This window comes from Narcine bancroftii, chromosome 4 (genome assembly GCF_036971445.1).
Source record: "Narcine bancroftii isolate sNarBan1 chromosome 4, sNarBan1.hap1, whole genome shotgun sequence".
NCBI classification, from domain to species: Eukaryota; Metazoa; Chordata; class Chondrichthyes; order Torpediniformes; family Narcinidae; genus Narcine; species Narcine bancroftii.
In genome coordinates, this window is record NC_091472.1 from 241,418,720 (window position 1) to 241,445,978 (window position 27,259).

At 36.8% G+C, this 27,259-nt stretch overlaps 1 protein-coding gene across 4 annotated transcripts; it reads right to left on the bottom strand.

Annotated features, from left to right (window-relative positions):
- Positions 1 to 870: 870 nt before the first annotated feature.
- On the bottom strand, positions 871 to 26,256 carry tbccd1 (TBCC domain containing 1). Of its 4 annotated transcripts, XR_011356501.1 has the most exons (8): positions 26,129 to 26,256; positions 21,985 to 22,322; positions 18,755 to 18,904; positions 16,157 to 16,523; positions 14,709 to 14,895; positions 13,520 to 14,017; positions 13,055 to 13,167; positions 1,429 to 1,513 (listed from the first exon to the last, which is right to left on the bottom strand). XR_011356501.1 is itself a non-coding variant. In XM_069934499.1 (7 exons), exons 2-7 carry the CDS (start codon positions 22,318 to 22,320, stop codon positions 1,387 to 1,389), a joined length of 1,665 nt encoding a protein of 554 aa, XP_069790600.1. In that variant the 5' UTR covers positions 22,321 to 22,322; positions 26,146 to 26,256; the 3' UTR covers positions 871 to 1,386. The 4 variants fall into 4 exon arrangements, 3 of the variants coding, with proteins under 3 accessions (XP_069790600.1, XP_069790598.1, XP_069790599.1); XM_069934499.1 differs by lacking the exon at positions 13,055 to 13,167 and having other exon boundaries at positions 871 to 1,513; positions 26,146 to 26,256; XM_069934497.1 differs by lacking the exon at positions 13,055 to 13,167 and having other exon boundaries at positions 871 to 1,513.
- Positions 26,257 to 27,259: the final 1,003 nt, after the last annotated feature.

Here is a 27,259-nt window from a genome sequence, read left to right on the forward strand (position 1 = left end):
AAAAGCTGAGTATCACCCTGATAGTTTAGCTAAAATTTTATTTTTGTTGGAAGAACTGGGAGCATAAATATTTAATTTCAATAGTGAAACAAATGTTTTGTTTGCATTAGAAATGTAACAGAATGCTATTCAATAGATAGAAGAGGAAGCAAACATTCTCAAAAATAAGTCTTTAAACAGTATCAATACCAGAAATGTAGTTTAAGGCATTTGCAGCAAATAGTGTGAAGTTTTAACTTGAAATAAATATTGAGGGACTCTGATTTTCAAACCTTTTAAAGTTATTTAGAAAATAAAGTGGAGAATATGGTCGGTTATATCAGTGGAACTTGAAAGGACCAAGTTTCAATCATAGTAACTGAAATGATACAATTGGTATCAGCAGCCCCCAATTAAATCATCTATAATTTCCACATCTGATCATATGTTGTGCTGCAAATATATACATGTAAAAGTGAGGTAAAGAATAGTTTGTCAGTGATTTGTCAAGGCTCCTGTGTACAATAGACATGTGGAAAAATAATTTTTGGAGTGAAAGTAGAGCAGAGGTAAAAGAAGCAATAAGGCAAAGAAACCACAAGTAAAATTGTCTCAAACATTTGAAAAGTCAAAGTGCACATCAAATATCAGAAAAATGAACACACACATGCAAGGGTGTGTGACAAGGTTAATGTTCTTGTTTACTGAACAGTTTGTTGAGAAACCAAGGGTCAAGCTACTCAGACCAGAAGCAGGACCTCATTGGAAACACATTATCAGGGAAACTTAAATTACTTTAATTTATACAATAAATAAACCAATGTCAAAAATTATTTCTGAATTAAGATAATCATATTACCTCAGAATAATGAATAGTCAAGGCTTTCAAAATTTCCTTTTAAGCATTTAAGTCAAGAAACCCATCAAGACTTTAATACCAAAATTGAGCAAGGGTGGAAGGAAGGAGAAAATGTTGATATGTACATTTCAAAACATACAAGTTAAATAAATGCTTTTTCTCCCTGATATTTAAAGCTGTGTCCACATGTAGATGCTATGTTCTCAAAGCTCCTCAAATGTAAAGTGAATTTCATTTAGATCCAATCACAAAATAACAACATGAATAAAAAAATAAACTTTGTGAACTAATATTCAAAACAATCTATAAATATAATTGTAAGAAATGTATTAAATTACAATCTAATTCTATTTGAATTAGTTAATAGCACTCATTTCAGAAATGTGCACCTAATTAAACAATTATTAACGAAAAAGCATCAGGCAACTACACCTGAATTACGGTATGTATTTCTACTACAAAATACATAGAATGTATATATGAAAGAGACAAACACCAGATTTAATTCAGTAATAGCCACAGCTTGTTGTGACTGAGCCGAGGAATAATCAAGACGTTGAATGTTTTGGGGAAGGTACTGGAACAAGACTGTCCAGCTGCTGACGATGCCCAGTTTGATCTAACCATTTGCAGAATTCCTGCTCCACCAGGTGTTGAAATAACTTCCGCTGTTCTCTGGAAAATAAGAGAACATATTAGTAAAGATTACTTGGACATTGTTCTAAATTTTCAACCAGGTTAAGTATTAAAAAAAATGTTCCACTCAGACCAAAATTTGTTATGCTTGACATATTATTTGTCTGTGTTTCTGAATTAAATTCCTTGAAACTCTGTGGGGTGAAATTACATTTTTGCAAAAGAAGTCAACTTAATAGTAGACAATCATCAGTATCATTATAATGGAGTGCAATAGAAATTAATGTTCAGAGACTAGCACTCAAAATCAAAATGACTTAGAGTTCAAGAAGCACAGAGTATGAGATCACCATGTTGAACCATATGACTATAAATATTAATGGAATACATAACCAAATCAAAAGGAAGAGGCTATTAAATTTACTGAAAAAATATAGCATTCGTGGAGGAAAAGCATCTAACTGAAGTGGAACATAATAAATTAAGGAGAGACTGGGTAGGGCATGTAACGGCAGCATCATATAATTCAAAAGCCAACGGTGTAGCTATATTAATCAATAAACATGTACCAATCAAAATAGAGGAGGAAATAATAGATCCAGCAGGGAGGTATGTAATGATAAAGTGTGAGATATATTGAGAATTCTGGAATTTGTTCAATATATATGCACCTAATGAAGAGGATCAAAAGTTTATGCAAGATATTTTTTTGAAGATTGTAGATACGCAGGGGAATATATTGATAGGAGGGGACTTTAGCCTTAATTTGGACCCAAAGGTGGATAAAACTGGACAAAAGACTAGCAAAAAGAACAAAGTACCCAAATTTATGGCCAAATTTATGGTAAAATTAATGCAGAAAATGCAACTTTTGGATATATGGAGTTGGCAACACCCAAAGGAGAAGGAATACTCATATTATTCGAGTAGACATAAAACATACTCAAGGATTGACTTGTTCCTGTTGTCAGCCCATGTCCAAGGGAGAGTTAGGAAAACGGAATATAAAGCTAGATAGCTATCTGATCATTCACCCCTGTTATTAGCAATAGAACTGGAGAACATCCCACCAAGAACATATAGATAGAGCTTAAACTCCATGCTACTTAAAAGACAGGAATTTAGAGAATTTATTAAACTCCAAATTAAAATATACGTTGAAATAAATACTGAATCAGAGAAAGACAAATTTATATTATGGGATGCAATGAAAGCCTTCATTAGAGCGCAGATAATAAGTTATATAACTAAGATGAAAAAGGACTACAATCGGGAAATAGAACAGTTGGAAAGGGAAATAGTAAGTACAGAAAAAGAAGTAACAACAGGGAAGACACAACAAAAAGAGAATTGGCAGACAAAAAATAAAATACGAAACATTACAAACATATAAGGTGGAGAAGAACATAATGAAAATAAAGCAGAAGTATTACGAGGTAGGAGAAAAAACCCACAAAATACTAGCCTGGCAACTGAAAACAGAACAAGCTAAAAGAATTGTATTGGCATCAAGGAAAAAGGACAAACAAATTACATATAACCCAACAGAGATCAATGAAAACTTTAAGGAATTCTATGAACAATTATACCGAACTGAGAACGAAGGGAAATAAGACAAAATAGATAAGTTCTTAACTAAAATTGAACTACCGAAATTGCAAGAAGAGGAGCAAAACAAATTGATAAAACCATTTGAAATAGAGGAAATACAGGATATATTAAAAAGCTGCTGAACAATAAAACACCTGGAGAGAATGGACTCCCAAAAGAATTCTATAAAACATTTAAAGAGTTTTTAATTCCTCCTCCTGGAAGTAATGAACCAGATAGAAGAAATACAAAACTTGCCAGATTCATGTAAAACAGCAATAATTACAGTAGTATCAAAGACAGGGAAAGATCCACTAACCAGCATCATATAGACCAATATCTCTACTTAATTCAAATTATATGATAATAGCAAAACTATTAGCAAACAGATTGGCCGACTGTGTACCAAAAATAGTAAAACAAGATCAAACTGGATTTATTAAGAAAAGACGAACAATGGGGAGGGGGGTGGGAAGGAGTGAGGGAAGGGAGGGGGGGAAAGGGGAGAAAATTATACTGTGTATATTCAAGAGGGAAATGTTTATGTGTATTTTGGTCAATATGGTTCATAGTGTGAAAAATATTTTTTGTTTTTAAAAAGACGAACCAACGGACAATGTCTGCAAGTTCATTAATTTAATCCATGCAGTACAAGTACAGTGGGTGTTGCTTTAGACGCAGAGAAAGCCTTTGACAGGGTAGAATGGAATTATTTATTCAAAGTATTACAGAGGTTCAACCTACCAGAAAAATATATTAATTGGATTAAAGCATTATATGAGGGACCATTGGTGAAGGTGTCAGTAAATGGATATGTATCGAACCAATTTAAATTAAGTAGGTCAACTAGGCAGGGATGTCCACTATCTCCCTCACTGTTCGCTTTAGCAATAGAGCCATTGGCAGAACTGATAAGAACAGAAAATAAAATAAAAGGGATAAAAATAAAGAAGAAGGAATATAAAATCAGTTTATTTGCAGATGACATCATAGTATACTTAACAAAACCGGAAATATCAATAAAAGAACTACATAAGAAATTGAAGGAATATGGAGAAATATCGGGGTACAAGATCAACGCAAATAAAAGTGAAGCGATGCCAATGAATAATGCAGATTACACAGAGTTTAAAAAAGAATCACCGTTTAAATGGCAAACACAAGCAATCCAATACCTAGGAATTAGATTAGATAATAATTTAGGCCACCTATACAAATTAAATTATCAGCCATTAATGAAGAAATTACAGGATGACTTAGAACATTGGAAAGAATTGCCACTAACATTGATAGGGAGGGTAAATTGCATTAAAATGAATGTCTTCCCAAGGATATAATGCCTATTTCAATTGTTACCAATTCCCTTAACAGAGAAATTCTTCAATGAACTAAAGAGAATAATAAGGAAATTCTTATGGAAAGGGGAGAAACCTAGGACAACGCTAGATAAATTAACAGAATAGTACAAACAAGGTGGTTTGCAGCTACCAAACTTTAAAAATTATTATAGAGCAGCACAATTAAGGTGTCTATAGATTTTTATCAAACAAGGGAAAAATCAGATTGGACCAAGACAGAACATATACTTTATAAATGGGATGAAAAACTGGTGCAATATAGAAGTTCACCAGTACTGCACCATTTACTCAACATATGGAAGAAGATTCACATAGAAAGGAAAAAAAAACAAATTACCAACTACCAAAATTATTACTGACGCAAAATCAACTAATCCCCTTCACAATAGATAACCTTTCCTTTAGAGAATGGGAGAGAAAAGGAATTAAAAGAATAAAAAATTGTTTTTTGGGAAATAATTTGTTATCATTTGAACAAATGAAGTACAAATATGTACCACCAACTGAAAACCTACTTAAAGGACAAATTGGGAAGCAGACTGAGATTACCAGAAGGAAGCAGCTTTGAATATGTGATTACAGAAATAACGATAATAAAAAGATTTATAACATGTACATCAAGCTGCAAGAGAAGGAAAATGATGAAATAAGCTATAAACCCAAACAAAAGTGGGAAAAAGATTTAAACATAAAGATGATAAATGAAATATGGGAAAATTTATGCTCTAGAACTATGAAGAATATAATAAACACGAGGTTACGCATGATACAATATAATTGGTTACACAGGCTACATATCAAGCCCCAAAAATTTTTAAAAATGGGATCCAACATCATCAGATAGATGTTTTCACTGGAAGAAGGAAACGGGAACAGTACATGCAATTTGGGCACGTGAGAAAGTGAAAAAGTTTTGGGAAGATCTAAATCAGGTATTAAATAAAATCACAAAAAACAACATACCAAAAAATCCAGAGATCTTTCTTCTAAGTAATATAAGAAGTAAAGAATTAGGCCTCAAACTGGATGAAGCGCAAAAAAGATTTATTATGATAGCCTTAGCTGTAGCAAAAAAATGTATAATGTCAACTTAGAAATCAGAAGAGAGCCTGAAAGTACAGCAATGGTACATAGAAATGAATAAATGTATTCCATTGGAAAAAATAATTATTTAAAAAATAAAGTCACATTATTTGAACAAATTTGGGAACCGTATGTGGAACACAACAGAGAGGGCCTACCACGGACCTCCACCCCCTAAAATGATAAAATGAGAAGAATACAAAATGACCTGATCTAGTGTGTAAAAGTAGATGACATAATTTTCTTGTTTATTTTCATTGTGTGATGACATTGTTTAATGGGTTTAATGTATTATATATGTTGAACGTTTAGTGAGTGGGATGGGGGGGTGGGAAGGAGGGAGGGAAGGTAGGGGGGAAAAAGGGGAGAAAATGCCACTGTGTATATTCAAGAGGGAAATGTTTGTGTGTATTTTGATTGATATGGTTCATAGTGTTGGCTCCTTAACATGCTGCTCAAGAAAGCTATCGTGGATGCATTCTATGAAGTCCTCTTCCAGACTCCCACGACCAACTTCATTTTCCCAATCTATACAAGAGCTGAAGGTATTGAGTAAATCTACTGTTTGTATAATGGCAGAATATATACACTGTATATAAAAGGCTGGTCCATCTCTGATAACTCTCCCCTTCCTGGATCTCTGTCTTCATCTCAGGAGACAAGATTTCCACTGACATATACTACAAACCCTCCAACTCTCACAACTACTTTGACCACAGTTTCTCACACTCTGTCCCCTGCAAGGATTCCATCCCCTTCTCTTAATTTCTTCATCTCTTTTTGCTGAGCACTTCCTCTCCATTTGCAACAACAGCAACCTCCCAGTAGCCAACCATTTCAAGTCAAGAGTTACACTCCACATTCACATCTGTCCATGACCTTGTCTACTAACCCACCCAGACCACCTGCAAATTGGAGGAACAACACCTTGTTTCTCGATTGGGCATTCTCCAGCGAGATGACATTAACATTGACTTTAATGCTTTCCACTAAACCTGCTCGCCTTTCCCCTCTTCCTTTCCTGTCTTTGCAGTTCTTGCACCAACCCAGCCATTCTTCCTTCCCCTCATTGCTGCTGTCCCCTCCCTCCTTTCTCCATCTACGATCTCCTGCCTTTGCTATCCCCCTTACTCTTGTTCGGACACCTGCCAGCATTTTCTTATACTTTGATGAGGGGATCAAGCCAGAAACATTGGTTACGTACCTTTGCTACATAAAGGAGACTGTTGGACCTGCTGAGCTTCGCCAGCGTTTTGTGTTTTTACTTCAACCACTGTGTCTACAAATTTTTGTGATTTAGTCAGAAGAGAGAATGTCTTGATATTTGAATCACTGATTAAATTTAGACACGCTGCACGATAATAGGCCATTTGGGCCTACGAGTTTGTGCCGCCCAATTTACACCCCATTAACCTACACACTTGGTATGTTTTTGAACAGTGAGAGGAAACTGGAGCCCTTGGAGAAAACTGAAACAGACACAGGGAGAACGTTCAAACTCCTTACAGACAGCGTGAGATTTGAACTGCAGTCCGGTCCCGATTGCTGGCGCTGTAAAGGTGTTGCACTAACCGCTACGCCAACCACGCATTATAAACTGAAATCAGCTAACTCAATCCAGAGTGAAGGGATGAATCTGAAAAGCATTTCAACATAATATTGTTCTGTGGTTATCAAGGACCTAATATTTTCTGTTACAGATAACATAACCCTAACGAAACTGATCTTCATTATTGTCAAGATTCCAGTTCACTCTCAATTTGCATCTCATTTTAGTTCATTTCAGCATTGGTGTTACGAAGAAACTCACAAAAATAAATCAGAGCATTCTGATTGTCTATTAAAAACAGACATGTTAGGGGAGAGGAGTCACGTGATGGAGTAGTGGCCGGACGGTGAACTCCAGCCCTCTCCAGAAAAGTCGGGAAAAACAAGATAAAATACAAAGGCACAGAAATACAAGTTAAAGAAAAGTGAGTATAAAGGTGGAAAGAAGATGGAGACAAAAGGAGAAAAATCAAAATCAACGGAAAGAAGAGAGGAAGAGAAGACAACGGAGGAAAAAGGTGAAGGCCTTACCTGTCCGAAGAGGCCCGCTGTGGAGAGAGGACCCCACTACCTCAGGTCGGTAGAAAAAGAACTACAACAATGGCTCACAGAGCCGAGTAAAAATGCGCAACCGCGCATGGAAAAAAACACACCGACGGGAGGGGGGACCAGCTGGGGAGTCGATCTCCACAGCCGGCAACGACAGCTGCAGAACACCTGCAGCAAGAAGAGACCACAGAAGACAATGGAAACAAGAAAGAAGAGGAGGAAAGGGCATCAAAGAAACAACAGATGGCCAACCCAGAGGAAGAAGAAGAGGAAGAATACAGTGAAATAGATAAAGGGAAAGGCAAGGTAAAGGATATACCTGCTCTTGTTAGAGGATACATGGAGTCATTTAAAGAATGGCAAACACAGGAATTCAATGATTTAAGAAACAGAATAAACAACACAGAAAAGAAAATAAATAAAATGGATATGACCTTAACAGAAATGGGGAAAAAAATGGACAAGATGGAAGAACGGGCAATAGCAGCAGAAATGGAAGTAGAAGACTTAAAAAAGAAATTGGAGGAATCTAATAAAAAAACTAAAGAGACACAAGAATTACTAGCCCAAAAAATAGATATAATGGAAAATTATAACAGAAGAAATAACATAAAGATAGTGGGCCTTAAGGAAGATGAAGAAGGCAAGAATATGAGGGAGTTTATAAAAGAATGGATCCCTAAGGCCCTAGGATGTCCAGAACTACAGCAAGAAATGGAAATAGAAAGGGCACATAGAGCATTGGCCCCTAAACCACAACCACAACAAAAATCAAGATCTATTGTAGTAAAATTCCTAAGATATACTACAAGAGAAAAGGTACTGGAGAAGACAATGGAAAAAGTAAGAGAGGGCAACAAACCACTGGAGTATAAAGGGCAAAAAATCTTCATTTATCCAGATATAAGCTTTGAACTCCTAAAGAAGAGAAAAGAGTTCAATTCAGCAAAAGCGATTTTATGGAAGAAAGGATATAAATTTACACTGAAGCATCCTGCGGTATTGAAAATATTTATTCCAGGACAACAAAACAGACTGTTCTCGGATCCAGAAGAGGCACGAAAATTTGCAGAACAATTACAAAAATAGACTGAGGGATGAAGACGGGTAATGAGAGCAAAAATGATCACGATTGATATGTATGTGGGTAAAGACAAAAATAGACTGAGGGATGAAGACGGGTAATGAGGGTAAAAATGACCACGATTGATATGTATGCGGGTAAAGAGGTATAAGAGTGAATAGAGACAATGGGCATACGTGAAAGTATCTGTAATTATAGGAAAACATAGATAGTATAGACAAGAATTAATAAGGGAAGGTAATGGAATAGAGAGAATAAGGAGGGAATTAAAAGAGTGACCTTTGTGACATATAAAAAGTGAAATCTTTTCTGGGGGGGCTGGGTGGGGGAAAAGAGCGGTCACTGCAAAATCAGTTGACGCTTGTGAGTGGATTCACAAATCCAAATGGAGAGGGGAGATGTGGTTGTCCGACAAGGGATAAAGGACAACTCAGGAGGGGAAGGGGAGGTTGGGGATAAAGAAGATAGAAATAGGAGAATAAGGAAAATGTTGGATGTTGTAGGAATGTTGTCTGGTAAAGAGTTGAAAATAAGAAAACAGAAATGGAAAAGGAGGAAAGGTAATGATGGAAAAACAGAAAGAGAAGATAAACAAAATATAAAATGGCTACGCTGAACTATATGACTCTAAATATTAATGGAATACATAACCAAATTAAAAGGAAGAAACTACTAAATTTACTGAAAAAGGAAAAAATAGATATAGCATTTGTCCAAGAAACACACTTAACTGAATTGGAGCACAAGAAATTAAAGAGAGATTGGGTAGGACATGTAACAGCAGCATCGTATAATTCAAAAGCAAGAGGAGTGGCTATATTAATTAGCAAAAATGTGCCATTTAAAATAGAAGAGGAAATAATAGATCCAGCAGGGAGATATGTTATGATAAAATGTCAGATATATTCGGAGCTTTGGAATCTACTTAATATATATTCACCTAACGAAGAAGATCAAAAGTTTATGCAAGATATCTTTTTGAAGGTAGCTAATACGCAAGGGAACATACTAATAGGAGGGGATTTCAATCTGAATTTGGATCCAAATATGGATAAAACGGGGAAAAAAATTAACAGGAAGAACAAAGTAACCAAATTTATAATTAAATCAATGCAAGAAATGAAACTTGTGGACATATGGAGGAAACAAAACTCAAAAGAAAAGGAATACTCATACTACTCAACTAGACATAAAACATACTCAAGGATAGACCTATTCCTGTTATCAGCCCACATTCAAGGGAGAGTTAGGAAAACAGAATATAAAGCTAGACTATTATCGGACCACTCACCCCTGTTATTGGCAATAGAGCTAGAGGACATCCCTCCAAGAATGTATAGATGGAGATTAAACCCCATGCTACTTAAAAGACAGGATTTTAGAGAATTTATTGAAAAACAATTAAAAATGTACTTTGAAGTAAATACGGAATCAGTGGAAGATAAGTTTATACTATGGGACGCAATGAAAGCATTCATTAGAGGACAAATAATAAGTTATGCAACCAAGATGAAGAAGGACTATAATCAGGAAACAGAGCAGTTGGAAAGGGAAATAATAAACATAGAAAAAAAATTAGCAATAAAGGAAGATACAACCAAAAGAAGAGAACTGGCGGATAAAAAAATAAAATATGAAACATTACAAACATATAAGGTGGAGAAGAATATAATGAAGACAAAACAGAAATATTATGAACTAGGTGAAAAAACACACAAAATCTTAGCATGGCAGCTTAAGACAGAGCAAACTAAGAAAATGGTATTGGCAACAAGGAAAAAAGAAATTAAGGAAAACTTCAGAGAATTCTATGAACAATTATACCGAACTGAAAACGAAGGGAAAGAAGGGAAAATAGATGAATTTTTGACTAAAATTGAACTACCAAAACTACAAATAGAGGAACAAAATAAATTAACAGAACCATTTGGAACAGTAGAAATACAAGAGATAATAAAAAATTTACCAAATAATAAGACACCAGGAGAGGATGGACTCCCAATAGAATTCTACAAAACATTTAAAGATCTAATAATACCGCCCCTCCTGGATGTAATCAACCAGATTGATGAGACACAAAACTTACCAGATTCATGTAAAACAGCAATAATTACAGTGATACTAAAACAAGGGAAAGATCCACTCTCACCAGCGTCATATAGACCAATATCTCTGCTAAACACAGATTATAAGATAATAGCTAAACTATTAGCAAACAGATTAGCAGAACAGGTACCGAAAATGGTAAATTTAGACCAAACTGGATTTATCAAAAAAAGACGCACAACAGACAATATTTGTAAATTTATTAACTTAATTCATGCAGTAGAAGGAAATAAAGCACCGGCAGTAGCAGTTGCTTTAGACGCAGAGAAGGCCTTCGACAGAGTAGAATGGAATTACTTGTTCAAAGTATTGCAAAAATTCAGTTTACCGGAGAAGTATATTAATTGGATTAAAGCATTATATGAGGGACCGTTAGCGAAAGTGACAGTAAATGGACATGTATCAAAGCAATTTAACTTAAGTAGGTCAACGCGGCAGGGATGCCCACTATCACCATTATTGTTTGCGCTAGCTATAGAACCACTAGCAGAATCGATAAGAATAGATAATAATATAAAAGGAATAAAAATAAAAGACAGGGAATATAAAATCAGTCTATTTGCGGATGATGTGATAGTGTACTTAACAGAACCAGAACTATCAATAAAAGAACTATATAAGAAATTGAAGGAATATGGAGAAGTGTCGGGATACAAGATAAACGTAAATAAAAGTGAAGCAATGCCTATGAATAACGCGGATTTCTCAAAATTTAAGGAGGAATCCCCATTCAGATGGCAAATGCAGGCAATAAGATACCTAGGTGTGCAAATAAACAAAAATCTAGGCCAATTATATAAACTCAATTACAATCCACTAATGAAAAAATTACAGGACGATTTAGAGCATTGGAAAGAGCTACCACTAACACTGATAGGAAGGATAAACTGTATTAAAATGAACATTTTTCCAAGGATACTATACTTATTTCAGGCATTGCCAATACAACTGACAGAAAAATTCTTCAAAGAGTTAAAGAAAATAATAAGGAGATTTTTATGGAGAGGGGGGAAACCGAGGATAGCACTAGATAAATTAACAGAATGGTATAAACAAGGAGGCTTACAATTGCCAAACTTCAAAAATTATTATAGAGCCGCACAATTAAGGTACCTAACAAATTTTTATCAAACAAGGGAAAAACCAGACTGGACGAGACTAGAATTAGATAAAATAGGGGAAAAGATACCTGAACACATATTATATAAATGGGACGAAAAATTGGTACAACATAGAACTTCTCCAGTATTACACCATCTCCTCAATATATGGAAGAAGATTCATGTAGAAAGAAATAAAATAAATTATCAAATACCAAAACTAATATTGACGCAAAATAAGCTACTCCCTTTTACAATAGACAACCTTTCCTTTAGAAAATGGGAAAAAAAAGGGATTAAAAGAATAGAAAATTGTTTTTCAGGAAGTAGATTCTTATCCTTTGAACAAATGAGAGATAAGTACAATATAACTGGAGATACAGCGCTGGCATATTACCAACTGAGATCCTACTTGAAAGATAAATTAGGAAGCAATTTGAGTTTACCAGAGGGAAGTAACCTTGAATATGTGATTACAGATACAATGTTAATCAAAAGATTTATAACAAATATGTATATCAAACTGCAAGAAAAGGAGAATGAGGAAACAAATGGTAAAACTAAACAAAAATGGGAACAAGATTTAAATATAAAGATAAAAAAGGAAACATGGGAGAAATTATGTTCTGGAACGATGAGAAATACAATAAATACGAGGCTGCATATGATACAATATAATTGGTTACACAGACTATACATTACACCGCAAAAGTTAAATAAATGGGACCCAACAGTATCTGATAGATGTTTTCGATGTAAAAAAGAAAGGGGAACAACAATTCATGCAATCTGGACATGTGAGAGAGTAGAAAAATTTTGGGATGATCTCAATCAGATATTAAATAAAATAACAGAAAACAATATACCAAAGAATCCAGAGATCTTTCTCCTAAGTAACATAAAAAATAAAGAATTTGGAATTGACTTGGAAGATGCACAAAAAAGATTTGTCAAGATAGCCCTAGCCGTAGCAAAAAAATGTATTATGTCAACCTGGAAATTGGAAGATAATTTGAAAATACAACAATGGTATATAGAAATGAATAAATGTATTCCATTAGAAAAAATAACATAGTTTAAGAAATAATATTGAAATATTCGAACAAGTATGGGAGCCTTACATTAAATACAATAGCGAAAACCTACCGGGAACAAACATTACCTAAGTTGATGGCAGGAGAAGAAAAGAAAAGAATGGACTCAGTAGAATTTCTGGTGTATTTTTGTTGAATGACAACATTGTCTGACGGAATTAATGCAACCTAGATTGTATACCTAAAATGGATGAGAGGGGGGGGGTGGGGGGGTGGCTTGGGAGGAGGGAGGGGGGAGGGAGAAAAAGTCACTGTAAATGTGTGGAAAAGAAAAAGTGTATATCATGGCTATTGTGATTTATGGTGTGAAAAATAAAAAATTTAAAAAAAAAACAGACATGTTAAATGTTTTAGATTCATGATATTAGTAATTTATGATGGTTCTGCAAACAGTCCTGACAATCATTAGCTAAATTTTAAAAATGCACATTGGGCAACATATGAGTACTACTGACATACATAAAACTATTTTCAGCAAATCACTGCTTTCACTGTGGAACTAATGGTCTATTTTTAGTATATAAAGTACTAACTTGCTAAGTCCTGCTTCCTTCACGGTCTTCTGCCAGCTCTGGATTTTCTGCTCTCTATGTTTTATTGCCTTTTCATAAGGCAACGGGAGTCCTCCAGGAATCTCTAGGGTATCTCCCTCCATTTCAAATGGAATCACAAATACATAAAAGTCCTTGGGTGATAGCAGCTGATAAACCGGCATTTCATTGTTGTCCGCACCAATGCATAATGGCTTATTCCAATAATTGGGAATTGTGGCAATCCCTGTTCTAGCCATGTGATCCTCCAACAATGGATAATAAGTATGGTACGGGGCAAATGTTAAACTTGAGTTCCCTGACATTATAAGGGGACGGGTAGTTGTGAGTGAGTAGAAAGTACAGGAAGACGATGAAGAGACTGAAAGTCTGCGGCATATGGCTATTACTTTCACATCATCACAGCCATGGATATGAATGGTTTTTTGGACAGGGCCAAGAACAAATGTGGTGTTTCTGCACTTCTCAATACTGACAGACCTGCAGAGAGAAACCAACACACATATAAGGTATATAAAACAAAAAAAGCTTCTTAATGACTATTCATCTCGCAACTATGCCACTGACTATATTAAAGAAATGAATCCTCTTCTGCAAAGCAGCATTTTCTAGCTTGGAACTGAGCAAGTTACTTGATCCAAGATCTTAGCCGGTACTGTCATCTCAATGTCGTTAGCCTGGTGTGTGTGTGTGTGTGTGTGTGTGTGTGTGTGTGTGTGTGTGTGTGTGTGTGTGTGTGTGTGTGTGTGTGTGTGTGTGTGTGTGTGTATATTTTTTTTAATTTATATATATATATATGTGGACTTCATTTTGTGTTACCATCAAGAACTCATTAAAAATAGGCTCAAACTAAATTTTACTATATTATGAATCAATGTGATCCATTCAATCAAAATGCATTCCTTGCATATTTTTATTGAGTGTACAGATGCCCTATTTAAAATTAGGGCATGATTTTTATAAAGCACCTAAACTCAAGCTATCTCATTCCCCTATTATTTTGCTGTAAAACCTAGCTTTACATATATCTCATCACAAAGTAAAATCATAAAATAATGCAAAGATACTAACTAATGTAATCAATAAAGTTGCTGAATGAACCATTTATTAGTTTGAATATAAACGATGTTAGTATTTCACAAACTTTTTACTTCATAAACACGAATCTCACCTTAAAGGAGATAAAAGATATATGAAACAGTCATTGCAGCGATGAATTTTAACATGAGCTCCAACTAGCTGATCAGAGCTCTTAGCCAGGGTTTGCTTGTACACTTGTGTCATTACCACCACCTTGTGGCCTTTAGGTGCTGTGTATGTATTGCATGCAATCTTTGCTCGCTTTGTTGTTCCTTCAACTTAGAAAGAGAGAAAGTAGCTCAGTAACACAGAGAATAACAAGATGTGGTATAGATGTTACAAGTTAAGTGAGTAGGCGGCTAAAAGCAGCCCCACTTCAATGTTATGAGATTACAAATTCACCAGCACCATCTAAATTATAAATCTGATCAATAACTGGGTGGTAACAATGAATAGCTAGATTAATATCTAATTAAATGTTTCTGAAATATGATTATAGTAATCTTTATACTTAATTTGATGAACACTAGAGCAATGGAATAAAGTTGAAATGGCCCACTTTAATAGCAATGTAATGTTGCAATTTGAGTCATGACTACTGAGATATGAACTTTAGTGTTGAAAAAGATGGCATCTTTATAAATATATGTTAATTTACAGGCCTTTTGATTCACTGGAACTTTCAGGCTCCCACAGATCAATCATTCTCAGTCCTCATTTCCCAGTATCCTTGGGAATTCTCTCTCACATGAACACATATACACAAAGAAGCCAATTAACCTCCCTCGGGGTTGTAGGATGTGAGAAAAAATTTCAGCACCCGGGGAAGCTTACTTTTCCTGGGGAGAACGGCAAACTGTGAAAACAGCTTCTGGTCTCATGATTGAATCAAGTTCTGCCAACCTCAGGGAGAACATACAACTTCCCATGCAGCATCCAAGTTCAGAAGCAAATCTATATCCCTGGAGATTCAATTACAAACTCAGAAATTTTGCATTTTAACAGTGGCTGTGAATGATTGACACTAATTATCACTTGATCAATGTATTTTTAATTGTAATTATTTGGCAGCTTTCTTGAACAGCACAGTGACTAAATAGGAGAGTTGGGAAGTCACTGTGAAGCCCTTCTCCTACACTTTCACACACTAGCAATGGTTCAGAGTAGGATTCACATTCACATCTTTCACATTCCAAAGAAGTCCATTGTGATAAGAAATGGAATAGAACTGAGATGGTAGAGAAAGGTAAATGATCGCAAAAAATCTTGATATATCACTAAGATTTTCAGGAATGTGCATCTTAAGATTTTATAATTACTAAACTCATCAGCCATTTTCATGGAGTAGAGAAAATACTCAAAGAATAATCCATATTTCAAAAAAATTAGAATGTAAGCTTACTATTCAGTTTCCAAAAACCCCATATTAAAAATAGCATCTTATCACACATGTATAAATTTATATTTTTATCCCAATACAAAATTAGATTGCAACTAGTGTAACATTCTTATTTTCAAAATTATATCCTGGAAAATTACCTTGCTGTGCCCATGCCAGTTTCTTTCCTTTTTGGAAACAGACTGCAGTGCTGAACGGATTTGATCCGAGCACACTTCTCAGCCAGGCTTCCAGTTTATGAAAATGGAACATCTTAGAGAGTTTGGAATAGCCAGTTGTGCCCAGAATTGGGAGCCAAACAGCCAGTTCATGCACAGGATAAATTACTTCATTCCGACCAATGCTTCCTTCTACGAGAAAGTTCAGGGCTTTAACTGCTTCTACAGATATCATGCTGTCGTGGGTTGTATGGGTAGAAATCGTGAGTTGCTCAGGGTCTAGCAGAAGCTCCAACAACTCTGACAGGTGACTCAGAACAAATGCTAGATGATTATGGTCATCCATATTCTGTATTGTAGAAAAACAATAAATTACTTCTGAATAAACATTTCAATACTAGTTTTTTTGGTGGAATGTAAAGATTGCTGTTAAGTTGCAAGAAATTATTGATTTGGAGGATGCACAAAAAAGATTTGTTAAGATAGCCCTAGCCGTAGCAAAAAAATGTATTATGTCAACTTGGAAATTGGAAGATAATTTGAAAATACAACAATGGTATATAGAAATGAATAAATGTATTCCATTAGAAAAAATAACATATAGTTTAAGAAATAATATTGAAATATTCGAACAAGTATGGGAGCCTTACATTAAATACAATAGCGAAAACCTACCGGGGACAAACATTACCTAAGTTGATGGAAGGAGAAGAAAAGAATGGACTCAGTAGAATTTCTGGTGTATTTTTGTTGAATGACAACATTGTCTGACTGGTTTAATGCAACCTAGATTGTATACCTAAAATGGATGAGGGGGGGGGGGTGGGGGGGTGGCTTGGGAGGAGGGAGGGGGGGGGAGAAAAAGTCACTGTATATGTGTGAAAAAGAAAAAGTGTATATCATGGCTAATGTGATTTATGGTGTGAAAAATAAAAAATTTAAAAAAAAAAAAAAGTTGCAAGAAATTGAAATGGATGTTATAAAATAATTTAGCTTTTTTTTGGATTCTACCACAAGGTGTACTACTATGTCCTCTTCTGTGCCTTTAGTCAAAATATGGAGAAATATGTTAACAGCACAATAAATAAATTTGTCAGTTATACCAAATTCCGTAACAAGTCCAGCTTTAAAAATAGGGCAGTAAATTACAAATGGAAGTGAATAGATGTAGGCAAGTTTGTTCAAAAATCTCACTGGAGCATGTAGTAAATTATGAAGTGTTGTGTATGATGATAGTAGATGGAAGATACAAGACGGTAATCACAGAAAACTCCTTTAAGGCTTCAAAGAGTAGCACATTTTTGGATGCATTCTTAACAAATTAGGACCACTGTTACATGGTCATACAAAGGAGAGACTTCAGTTGGTAATTTGTTAATGCAGTTTCATTGGTCCCTTTTAAAGCAGCCTATTACGATTCTTGAGAACCATAAGTATTACAGCACAGGAAGTTGTCATTGTATCTGTGCTGTCTCTTTATAATAATAACAATGCAACAAACTATCAGGGAGCATTCGATATTTTTTCTGCCCATTTTTTAATGATGTGGGCATTGCCCAATCCTAACAGGAGAAGGAAAGCCATGATTATGATTCAATTCAGTGATTTGATGGGCATTTCATTGAGTAGTTATGGTCTGTAGTCACATCTAGACTTGAACCAATAAGGCAGCAACTTTCTTTCCCGAAAGGACATACCATGGGGGAATTGGATTTTTACAGTAATTCAGTAGCTTTATGTAAAAGTTTGATAGGTTTAAAAAACAACAGACTTTAACTTTCATTGTGGGACTTGAACTATGATCTTGAAGTTTTTAATCTTAATTAACAATATTGTATGCTTACCATTGCACCAGCATGTCCCTGTAAAGGAAAGTGTTGATATTCACAGAAGGTATTTAGGCAATCTGATAAAATAGTTGGATATAACTTACATGAAAGTAGTGTGCTTTGGGTCTCTGAAAATGAGTAGAAAGAGAGGCTTATCCAATAATAAGCAGAGGAATCAAGTAAAACGTTTAGATGTCTGAAAGTTCAAGAGGATTTCAAAGGCAGAAAAAGATTAACTGCATGAAAAAGAGGCAATCATACCATGAAGAAATCAGAAACAAATCATTCTGGATGATTAAAGATCTGTGAGTGAGGTGCAAGGATTCCTATACAAGAAACCTCAAGTAGACTACAAGAAGAGAGCAGAGGAAAGCATGGCCATGACTTTAAACAGTTTTAAGATCTTAGTAAAAAGCTTAAAAACAATGTCACTGGAAATTTTTTGTTTTATATTTAAATATTAAACTTAATGATGATTTGGACTTAAAATTATTGGAAGGTCTCTACCACAAAACCTGCATTCTCCTTGGGAAAGGACGATGGAAAAGGATGATCAGTATTTGATATCTGAATTTGATATTTGGCTTGGACCTCCCCAATCTCTGCAATTTCAGAATTTTCTTTTGGCCACTGTTGAATTTTCTACTCCAATAACATGAAAATCCAGCTCAATTCAATGTTCACATTCACATCCAACATTTCTCCCCACCTGCCAGGTTAATAAGTCATTTTATTGGTAACACAAGCTTACCTTGCTTTGAGATAGGGATTTCACATCCAAGTCAGGAGATCGTGACTTAGGACTTGGCCATTCTTCTCCAATCAAAGATGTCCGTAGAGATACTCTGTTCATCTGCTGAACGTAAAGAAACAGCAGGAACTGCAATGTGTCCACTGATAACTGTGAAAAGAGTTAAATTTGTTTTAGTGTTTTGAAATCACATTATTGATACATAATAAACCTTGAAAATTTAAAATATAAAATACTTTAAAGCATTGCAACCTTTAACAGAACCTATGTGCTATTAAAGTAACTGCCTTATTAAAAGCACCATGTTGAATCAAATATGTTCCACATACAAGGATAAAGATCTAAAAGGATCTACTTTGAAAACTTCTCAACCATTAGAGGAAATTAAAATGAGGTAATTTGAGGATAAATGGACAAATGATTAATTTCTAAGATAGTCCACTCCATAGCTTTCCATGGCTGCAAAACACCTGTCAATACTTACTTGGTCCTAAAAAAACATAATTCCAAGATTTCAGCTTCCTCATTCAACCCTTTATTAGTTTTTATTCCTTTAGTATTGAAAATTCTTTGAAATATATTTTTATAAGCATGCATTTCTAACTGCACAGGACAACTACTGAAGCATTTTTACAATCATTGAAAATAAGTATCACTTCACCAAAAATTATTTCCACCAAAGGTTTGCTTAGAAAAATACATCATGTAAAGATATACGGAGGAGGATTTTAGAATCAAAGTTCTAAAAGCAAAGAAACAGGTCCTACAGCCCAACATCCATGCTTACCAAGCTAGTTCCATTTGCCTGCTTTAAAGCTATATCCATCACCTTTTCTATCCATGTACTTGCCTATATATCCTTTAAACATTTGATGTCCCTATCACTTCCTCTGGCAGTTCATACCATATACCTATCACACACTATGTGAAGTTTTTAAAAAAAACACTTCTATAATATGCCAAAATTATCAAAAAAATTTTGAGCCATTGAATTGGGCTAGGATGAGTGAAATATGAAAGTCTGCAGATGCTGTACTAAAAACACACTGAAATGCTAGAGGAACTCAGCTAGTCTTTTCAGTGTCCATAGGAGACAAAAATATATTGCCAACGTTTCGGGCCTGAACCCTTTTTCAGGAAAGAAGCAGAATGAGCCAGAAGCAGGAAATCTTAGAAAGTCTCAGAATTCAATGCTGGCTGGGGGAGGAATCTAGACCAACAAAAGGTATTAATTGGATATAAGGGACGAGGTAAGAAGTTATCATGTTTGTGCAAAAGAAGGGGGAAAGACATTGTTGGAGGAAGGCAATGGGGAAATAAGTGGGGGAGGGGTGGGGTTTAATGAAAGCTACAGAAGTCAACATTAATGCCATCTGGTGCCCAGTCAAAAAATGAAGTGTGGTTCCTCTAATTTGCAGGTGGTCCCAGTCTGGCAGTGCACGAGACCATGGACACATCAGCAAGAGAATGGGATGGGGAATTGAAATGGGTGACCACTGGGAGATCCACACTATTACAGACTCAACAAAGCGATTTCCCAGTTTGCATCGTCACTCTGATGTAGAGGAGACCACAACGGGGAGCACCAGATAATCTCTACAGATTCATTTGAAAGGTTGCTTCTCTTGGAAGGATTGTTCAGGGCCCCAAATGGTGGTGGGGAAGAGGTCTGGGTGCAAGCGGAGCAGCTCCTGCAGTCACAGGGGTAGGTCCCAAGGGGACAATTGGTGGGCAGAAATGAGTGGACAAGGGAGACAGAGGGAGCATTCCCTGCAGAAGGCATAGAGGAAGGAGGGGAATATGTGTCTAGTGATGGGATCACATAGTAGGTGGCATAAATGGTGGAGGAGGACGTGTTGGATGCACTGGTGGGGTAATAGGTGAAGACAAAAGGAATCCTGTCCTTGTGTGGGGGTGGAAGGGGCCAGGGAAGATGTATAGGTAATGGAGGATATGCAGGTGAGCGCCCAGTTGATGGTGATAAAGGGAAAAGGAAAGCTGTGTTGTTTGAAGGAGGAGGACATCTCTGATATCTGGCATGGAAGTCCTTGTCCTGGGTGCAAATGCGACAAAGGCAGAGGAATTGAGAGAATGAAATAGAATCTTTAGAGGTCAGAGTAGGAAGAGGTGTAGTTGAGGTAGCTATGGGAGTTGATAGGTTTGTAGAAGATGTCTTTTGAGTTTGTTTCCTAAGATAGAGATGGAGGAAAGAGAGATGGATGCTGTGAGAGTTTGAGCTAGGATGAAAGGCTGAGAGTACTTGTCCTAACTCCTTAAAATGCATTTAGCATTCAGTAATGGAGGAGTTACATGGAAAATATTTTATTCAATATATTCCTAATGTCAGCTGTACTATAAATTGGTCACTTGCAAAAAGAATGCATTTTTTTTAAAAACGTCAATCAAGGAAGAATTATTTCTTCTGTCTTAAACAAGACTCCTGAACAACACTTATTCAGAGACTAGTTTAATAACTCATTCTTTCCTCATTATTTATTACTGAATATTTGTACTTCTGTATTTGCAGTTTGTTTAGTTCTTGAGTTCAGTTTACAATTACTGGTGATGAGATGTTCTGCCTGGCCTACTGTAAAAAAAATCTCATGTATATGTCATGTATGTAGTCTGACAAGAAATTTTAACTTTGAAGTTCCTTAGTCAAACTCACCTCTACTAATGATTCATCCAACTATTCTCATTCTTTAGCTAATGTACATAAAGAGTTAAAAATGCAGCCTTTGTAATGGTTGTGGCTTCATCATTGCTTAAAAATAAATGCAAGGTGAATCTGTAACAAACATTGCCAAAGATGGTGTGGACGACTAGGATTCAAACTGAATTATCCTCTGTTTAAGTAGGAATCAAAAATATCAGAAGTGTTTTATCATTTTCATTACATTGCAAAAATTTTAAAAATAAATAAATCATGGTCCTCCAATGCATATCTTGAAAAATTCATAAGGCTACTATCTAAATAAGGGTACCCAACAAGATGTTAGAAATAAAAGGACAATGAAAATTGTAATTTTAATACACATGTGTACGATTTTTGTTTTACACTGCAGTTTAAGGAATCATGCTTGCAAACCTGTTAGTGCAGTCCAAAATCTGAATAAATATTCATCAAGTCTGTGGGAGATCACAGGGAAGGTGTAGGTTTGATTTAAAAAGCAAAACTACAATTTTTCAACCAGCAAAATAAAATTATGAATTCTCAAAGAACTCCATGCCTTGTTTTTCAGTTTGTCAATTTCCTCTTCTGATCTGCAGTGAGATACTGCTTCAGCCCACTGAAATCTCTCTTCCGCAGTTCTTTCAGTAAGAATGTCGAATGTTTCAAAATACAGCCATGCCAAATTCTCAGCAAGCTGCAACTTTCCACAGGCAATGTGCCTCCACATAGGCCAGGAAAGCCTTGGATAGCCATCGTCCCCTCCTTTGTATCGAACGTATGTTGCCATCTTTCGAAGGTAGTGCATGCTGAATTTTGAAGGAGATGGAATCTGCAAGACCCCAACAACGAAGGTTTCATATTTTACCCAAAGTCGGACACTCGGTTTCTCCATTTCTGTGTAAAAGGAAATATTTTAATGCACAGGGATCACTTTGTTATACCAATAGTAGCTTAAATGTGCTTCTATTTCAAAAAGAATAATGAGAAGGACATAAAGGACAGCAATAGCAGCAGCTGGAGTTTCCTGTGCCTCTTCCCCCACCCCCATTTTAGAAAAAGGAAGCACCTTGCTTCAAAAAGAAACACAGAGGTGCAGATGCTAGAATCTTGAACAAAGAACTGCTGGGGGAACTAAGCAGGTTAGATAACATTCATTCATGGACAGAAAAGTTTCAAGGGTCCTGACCTGAGAGCATGCTGTAGAGAATGGTAATGTGTGGGGGCATTTTGAGATCAAGAAGTAGTGGTGGCAAGGAAATGTATTGCATTTACTTGGAAATCAATTTTTTGTTTGGGAATGGCAAGATGGAATGCTGAAATTCAAAGCTGTATTCCCTTGTAAAGAAAAAAAAAAATCACATATAGTTTGAGGAATAAACATGCTATGTTTTTGCAAATTTGGCACCAGTATACTCAAATATTAGGTTTAAATTTATAAAATTGCTCTTACCTGCAAGAATCTCCTCTGAATTATCTCAATTAATTTTTTTAATGTGTGTAAGGCAGCATCCCAATGTGCAATCCTGAAAATTCTCTTTTTCCTTTCTATTATTATATAACTATATTATTCATTTTATATTGGTTATTTTGAGGGAGGCAGAGTTGGATAAATACCATCTTGTATGTCATTTTTAATTTATTTTCTTTTTAGAATATTAAATCTTGATTACTACATGTATGTAAAATTTTTTAAATATGATGTTAAAAAAAGAAGTGGTGCTGGGTCTTTTGAAGAGCATGAAGGAGAAGTCCCTAGGGTCTGATGGAATACATCTCAGGTTAATGAAAGAAGTGAAGAGACTGCTGGGACATTGACAAAGATCTTAGTATCCTCAAGAGCAACATGCAAGATCCCAGAGGAATGAAGATTAGCCATTTTTCAAAAAGGGAAATGGGTTTAATCCAGGAAATTATAGGACAGTCAGCATCATATCTAGAGGACATGGGTTAAGGATGAAAGGAGTAATGTTTAAAGGAAACATTAGGGGGAACTTCACGCAGAGAGTGGTGAGACTGTTGGAATGAGCTGCAAGATGAAGTGGTGAATGTGGGCTCAATTTTGACAGTGAAGAAAAATACAGATAGGATGGGAGGAGTATGGACAGATATGGTCCAGGTGCAAGTCAATGAGATTAGATGGCAAGAAGGGCCTGTTTCTATGCTGCAGTGGGATGGAAGCTCTTGGAAAAGTTACAGAGATAGGATTTATGCACATTTGGAAAGACATGGACACATTAGGTACATTCAGCATGGCTTTGTGTAGGGCAGAACACGTCTTACAAGTTTGATTGATTTTTTTTGAGGAGGTGACAAAGATAGATGATGAGGGTAGGGCAGTAGATTTTTCTGTATTGACTTTAGTAAAGCATTTGATATGTTCCCTCATAGTAGGATGATCCAGAAGGTACAGATGCATGGAATCCATGATTAATTTTTAGTTTGGATTCAGAATTGATAGGACCATAGAAGACAGATAATGATGGAAGGGTGTTATTCAGCCTGAAGGCCCATGACCAATAGTGTTCTGCAGAGTTCAAACATGTGTTTATGATTGATATAAATGATCTGGATGTAAAAGTAGTAAGTTTGCAGAAGATACCAAGATTGGTGGATCTGTGAACAGTTCCAGATACAAGTTCAGATATGAGTGGAGAAATAAAAAATAGAGTTTAATCTGGAAAAATTTGGGAGCTGCACTTTAGGAAGTAAAAAAAAATGTAAGGAAAAGGTATACAGTTAATAGCAGGATGCTTAAAGGCATTGATGGTCACGCAAGTATGGTGGTAAAGAAAGCATATGGCATGCTTAGATTCATCACTGGGGCAGAGGCCAGCGTAGCTAACATAGAGGTTACCGCAATGTTATTACAGTGCTAGTGACCCAGTTCGAATCTGGGACTGTCTCCAAGGAGTTTGTACATTCTCCCCTTGTCTGCCTTCCTCCCACATTCAAAAAAGTGCACACGTTAGCGGGTTAATTATTCACATTGGTATTTGCGGGACGTGGGCTGGAAGGGCCTATTTTCGTGCTGAATTCCTAAATTTAAATTAAATAAGAGTAAGGAAGTCCTGTTTCAGCTGTATAAACCGTTGGTTCGGCCAATCCATTGAAGGATGTGGAGGCTTTGGAAAGTGTACAGAAGAGATTTACCATGTTGTTGTCTGGATTAGAAAGTATGAGCTATAAGGAGAGGTTTATGAAGCTTGTTTTTTCTGGAGCATCAAAGTTTTCAAATTATGAGGCATTGATAGGGTAGACAGAATCATTTTCCCAGGTTAAAATGTTAGATACTGAACCATTTAAGGTGAGGGGTGGCAGTTTCAAGATGTGCAAGGTAGGTTTTTTTTAAATTAAACAAAGAGTGGCATCTGGAACTGGCTGCCAGGGATAAAGATGGAAGCAGATAGAATTGTAGCATTTAAAAGGCTTCCAGACAGACACATGAATATGCAGTGTAGAGAGGGATATGTAACATGTACAAGTAGCAAAGTTTTAGCTTAAATTGGGCATCATGTTTGGTGCAGACCCATGCACAAGGGACCTAATCCAGTGTGTACTGTTCTATATTCACATAATTATAAAATTAAACATAAAAATATTGTATTCAACTCCAAATGAAGAACTCAACTAATTCTATTGTACTATAAAACCTAGTTATTTCCTTTAGCTTTGTCTACAGATAATCTTGAAAAAACATTTCAAAACAAAAATATACGTAATTTCAGTAGTAACACCATATTCAATTATTACACAGCAAGTGTTCAAAAACTGCACAGTAGCCAGTCTTAACCAACGCCTTCGTTATAATAATTGCTGGTAGTTATTTGCTTTTTAATGATGCAGAGCAGGTCCAACATGTGATTTGACATTTTCACTTTTTTTAAAAGAAAACGTTCACAAAACAACATTAAAGATAAACTTTGGATGCCAAGAGTTTGTAACATCATTACAAAATACAAAAAAAATGATAGTACTATTGTTAAGACAGCCCTACCGTGGATTAGAGACGGGGAGAGGGGGGGTGCAGAGAGACAACGCTTCTCCGTGGGGTCCCACTGCACGGTACTTGTGCCAATAATTTTGAATGGAGTAAGTTTTTTTTAACAATCAATTAAACCAGGGAAGTGCATGTTCAAAAGATGCTTGCTAGCTAACTACGAGGATTGCCAGACACCCGGGTGCTGGTCAGTAGACTGATGCAGGGCACCACAGCAGGACATCCACGCCCCTTGAAGGAGATGACTCTGGGGGGAGGGCAGTGAAGGGCTGCGGAGGAGGAGGATTCACACCAGACCGCGGGCTGCACGGGTGGGAATGTGTGAGAGCCCTCAGGCGCTGAGAGCTTCCTCATCGTCTGGGAGATCGTGTTGACTGCTGGAGCTGACAGGAGGCAGCACGGCTGCAGAGGTCCCGGCAGAACAGGAAGCGAAGCCATGGGCACTCGGCGCCTCTGCCTCCCCGTTCACTTCCCGGCGGGGTCGGGCTGGGGGCGCCTCATTGTCCATCTTTACCGCACATGACATAAAGGAATACAGGAGTGACATAACCGGGGTTTGACCAAAGTTCTAATTGTTGAGGCCTTTGGGGGGGGGGTCTGGGACTTGAACCCGCGCCCCCTTGACCCGGTGAAGGGAGCGGGAAGAGTTGACGGAGCCCCAGCAGCGCCCCCCACCCCAACGGTCGCCCGACACGGTGCGCACTCTCTCCGCGGCCTCACAAGCCCTGCACGACGAGCAGGTGGCTCCTTGCCGACCCCCGGTGCAACGGCCTCGCTGTCTGTCCCGCCGCCGCTCGTTCGCTCGCTCTCCGCAGCTCCGGCCGGGCGCTTTCGCGCAGGCGCGCGAGGGCAGTCAAGAAGTAGCGCATGCGTTCGCGTTCTCCCGTTGGCGGGAGAGCCACTGCTTCTCAACTCGCCAACTGAGCGGGTAGTTACAAATGTCCATCGACGAACATAAACCCGTAGGAGTTTCCTTGTGGGCCCTGGAGGGGCTGATGCGGCACACAAACACAAGAAGGGCAGGAGTTATAGGATGGGTGGGTCGACTGTGAGGTGGCAGACTTTTACCTTTTAATTCAGGATCCTGGATTCATGGTTCTCAGCATTAACTTGAATGCTTCTTTACTACACTAACTGATGGTGCGCCAAGGATTCCGAGGAGTTGGCACGAATGTTGCACATTTTCAATGAATATTGGAGAGCATCCTTTAATTTCATTTTCCCCTTTCCGCTTAATAATATTTTACCACTGCAATGGAGTGTGGCAAGAGTGGCATTTGGACATGAAAGTAAGGCAGCCTATCCATTGAATGTAATTCTGTCCTCAAATCTGGGAATTTTGGTGTGGGAGAGAACACTTTTTCATGCAAGTAGATTTAGAAGATTTTTGGAGACATCACTAGTGCTTTCATGTGTCTATCCTCAGAAGTCTACAGACGGGCATAATAGGCAGACATCAATGGGACAGGACTTATTGACTAGTCAGAATCATTCAGAAAGCCCATTCTGATGTTACACTGTTTTAATGAAACATTAAGTGCGTAGATGCTGTCTGATCCACTGTTTTTTTTTCAGCATTGTCATTCTTTTAGAAATGTTATATCTTCAGTATTTACAAAGCTTTCACTTTTTGATAATGCTCTGTGTTCTATGTATACCCAATCTATATCTACTGTATATATTCGTGTAAAAGTCAATACTGTGTAAAAGTCGACCTCCCTATTTTTGGCTAAAAAATTTGGTATTTTCCAAATATTGCGTGTAAAAGTCACCCACCCCCCCCCCCGCCCCATTTTTGGCAATGGCCACCTGCCCATCCTAGCCACCGATGCCT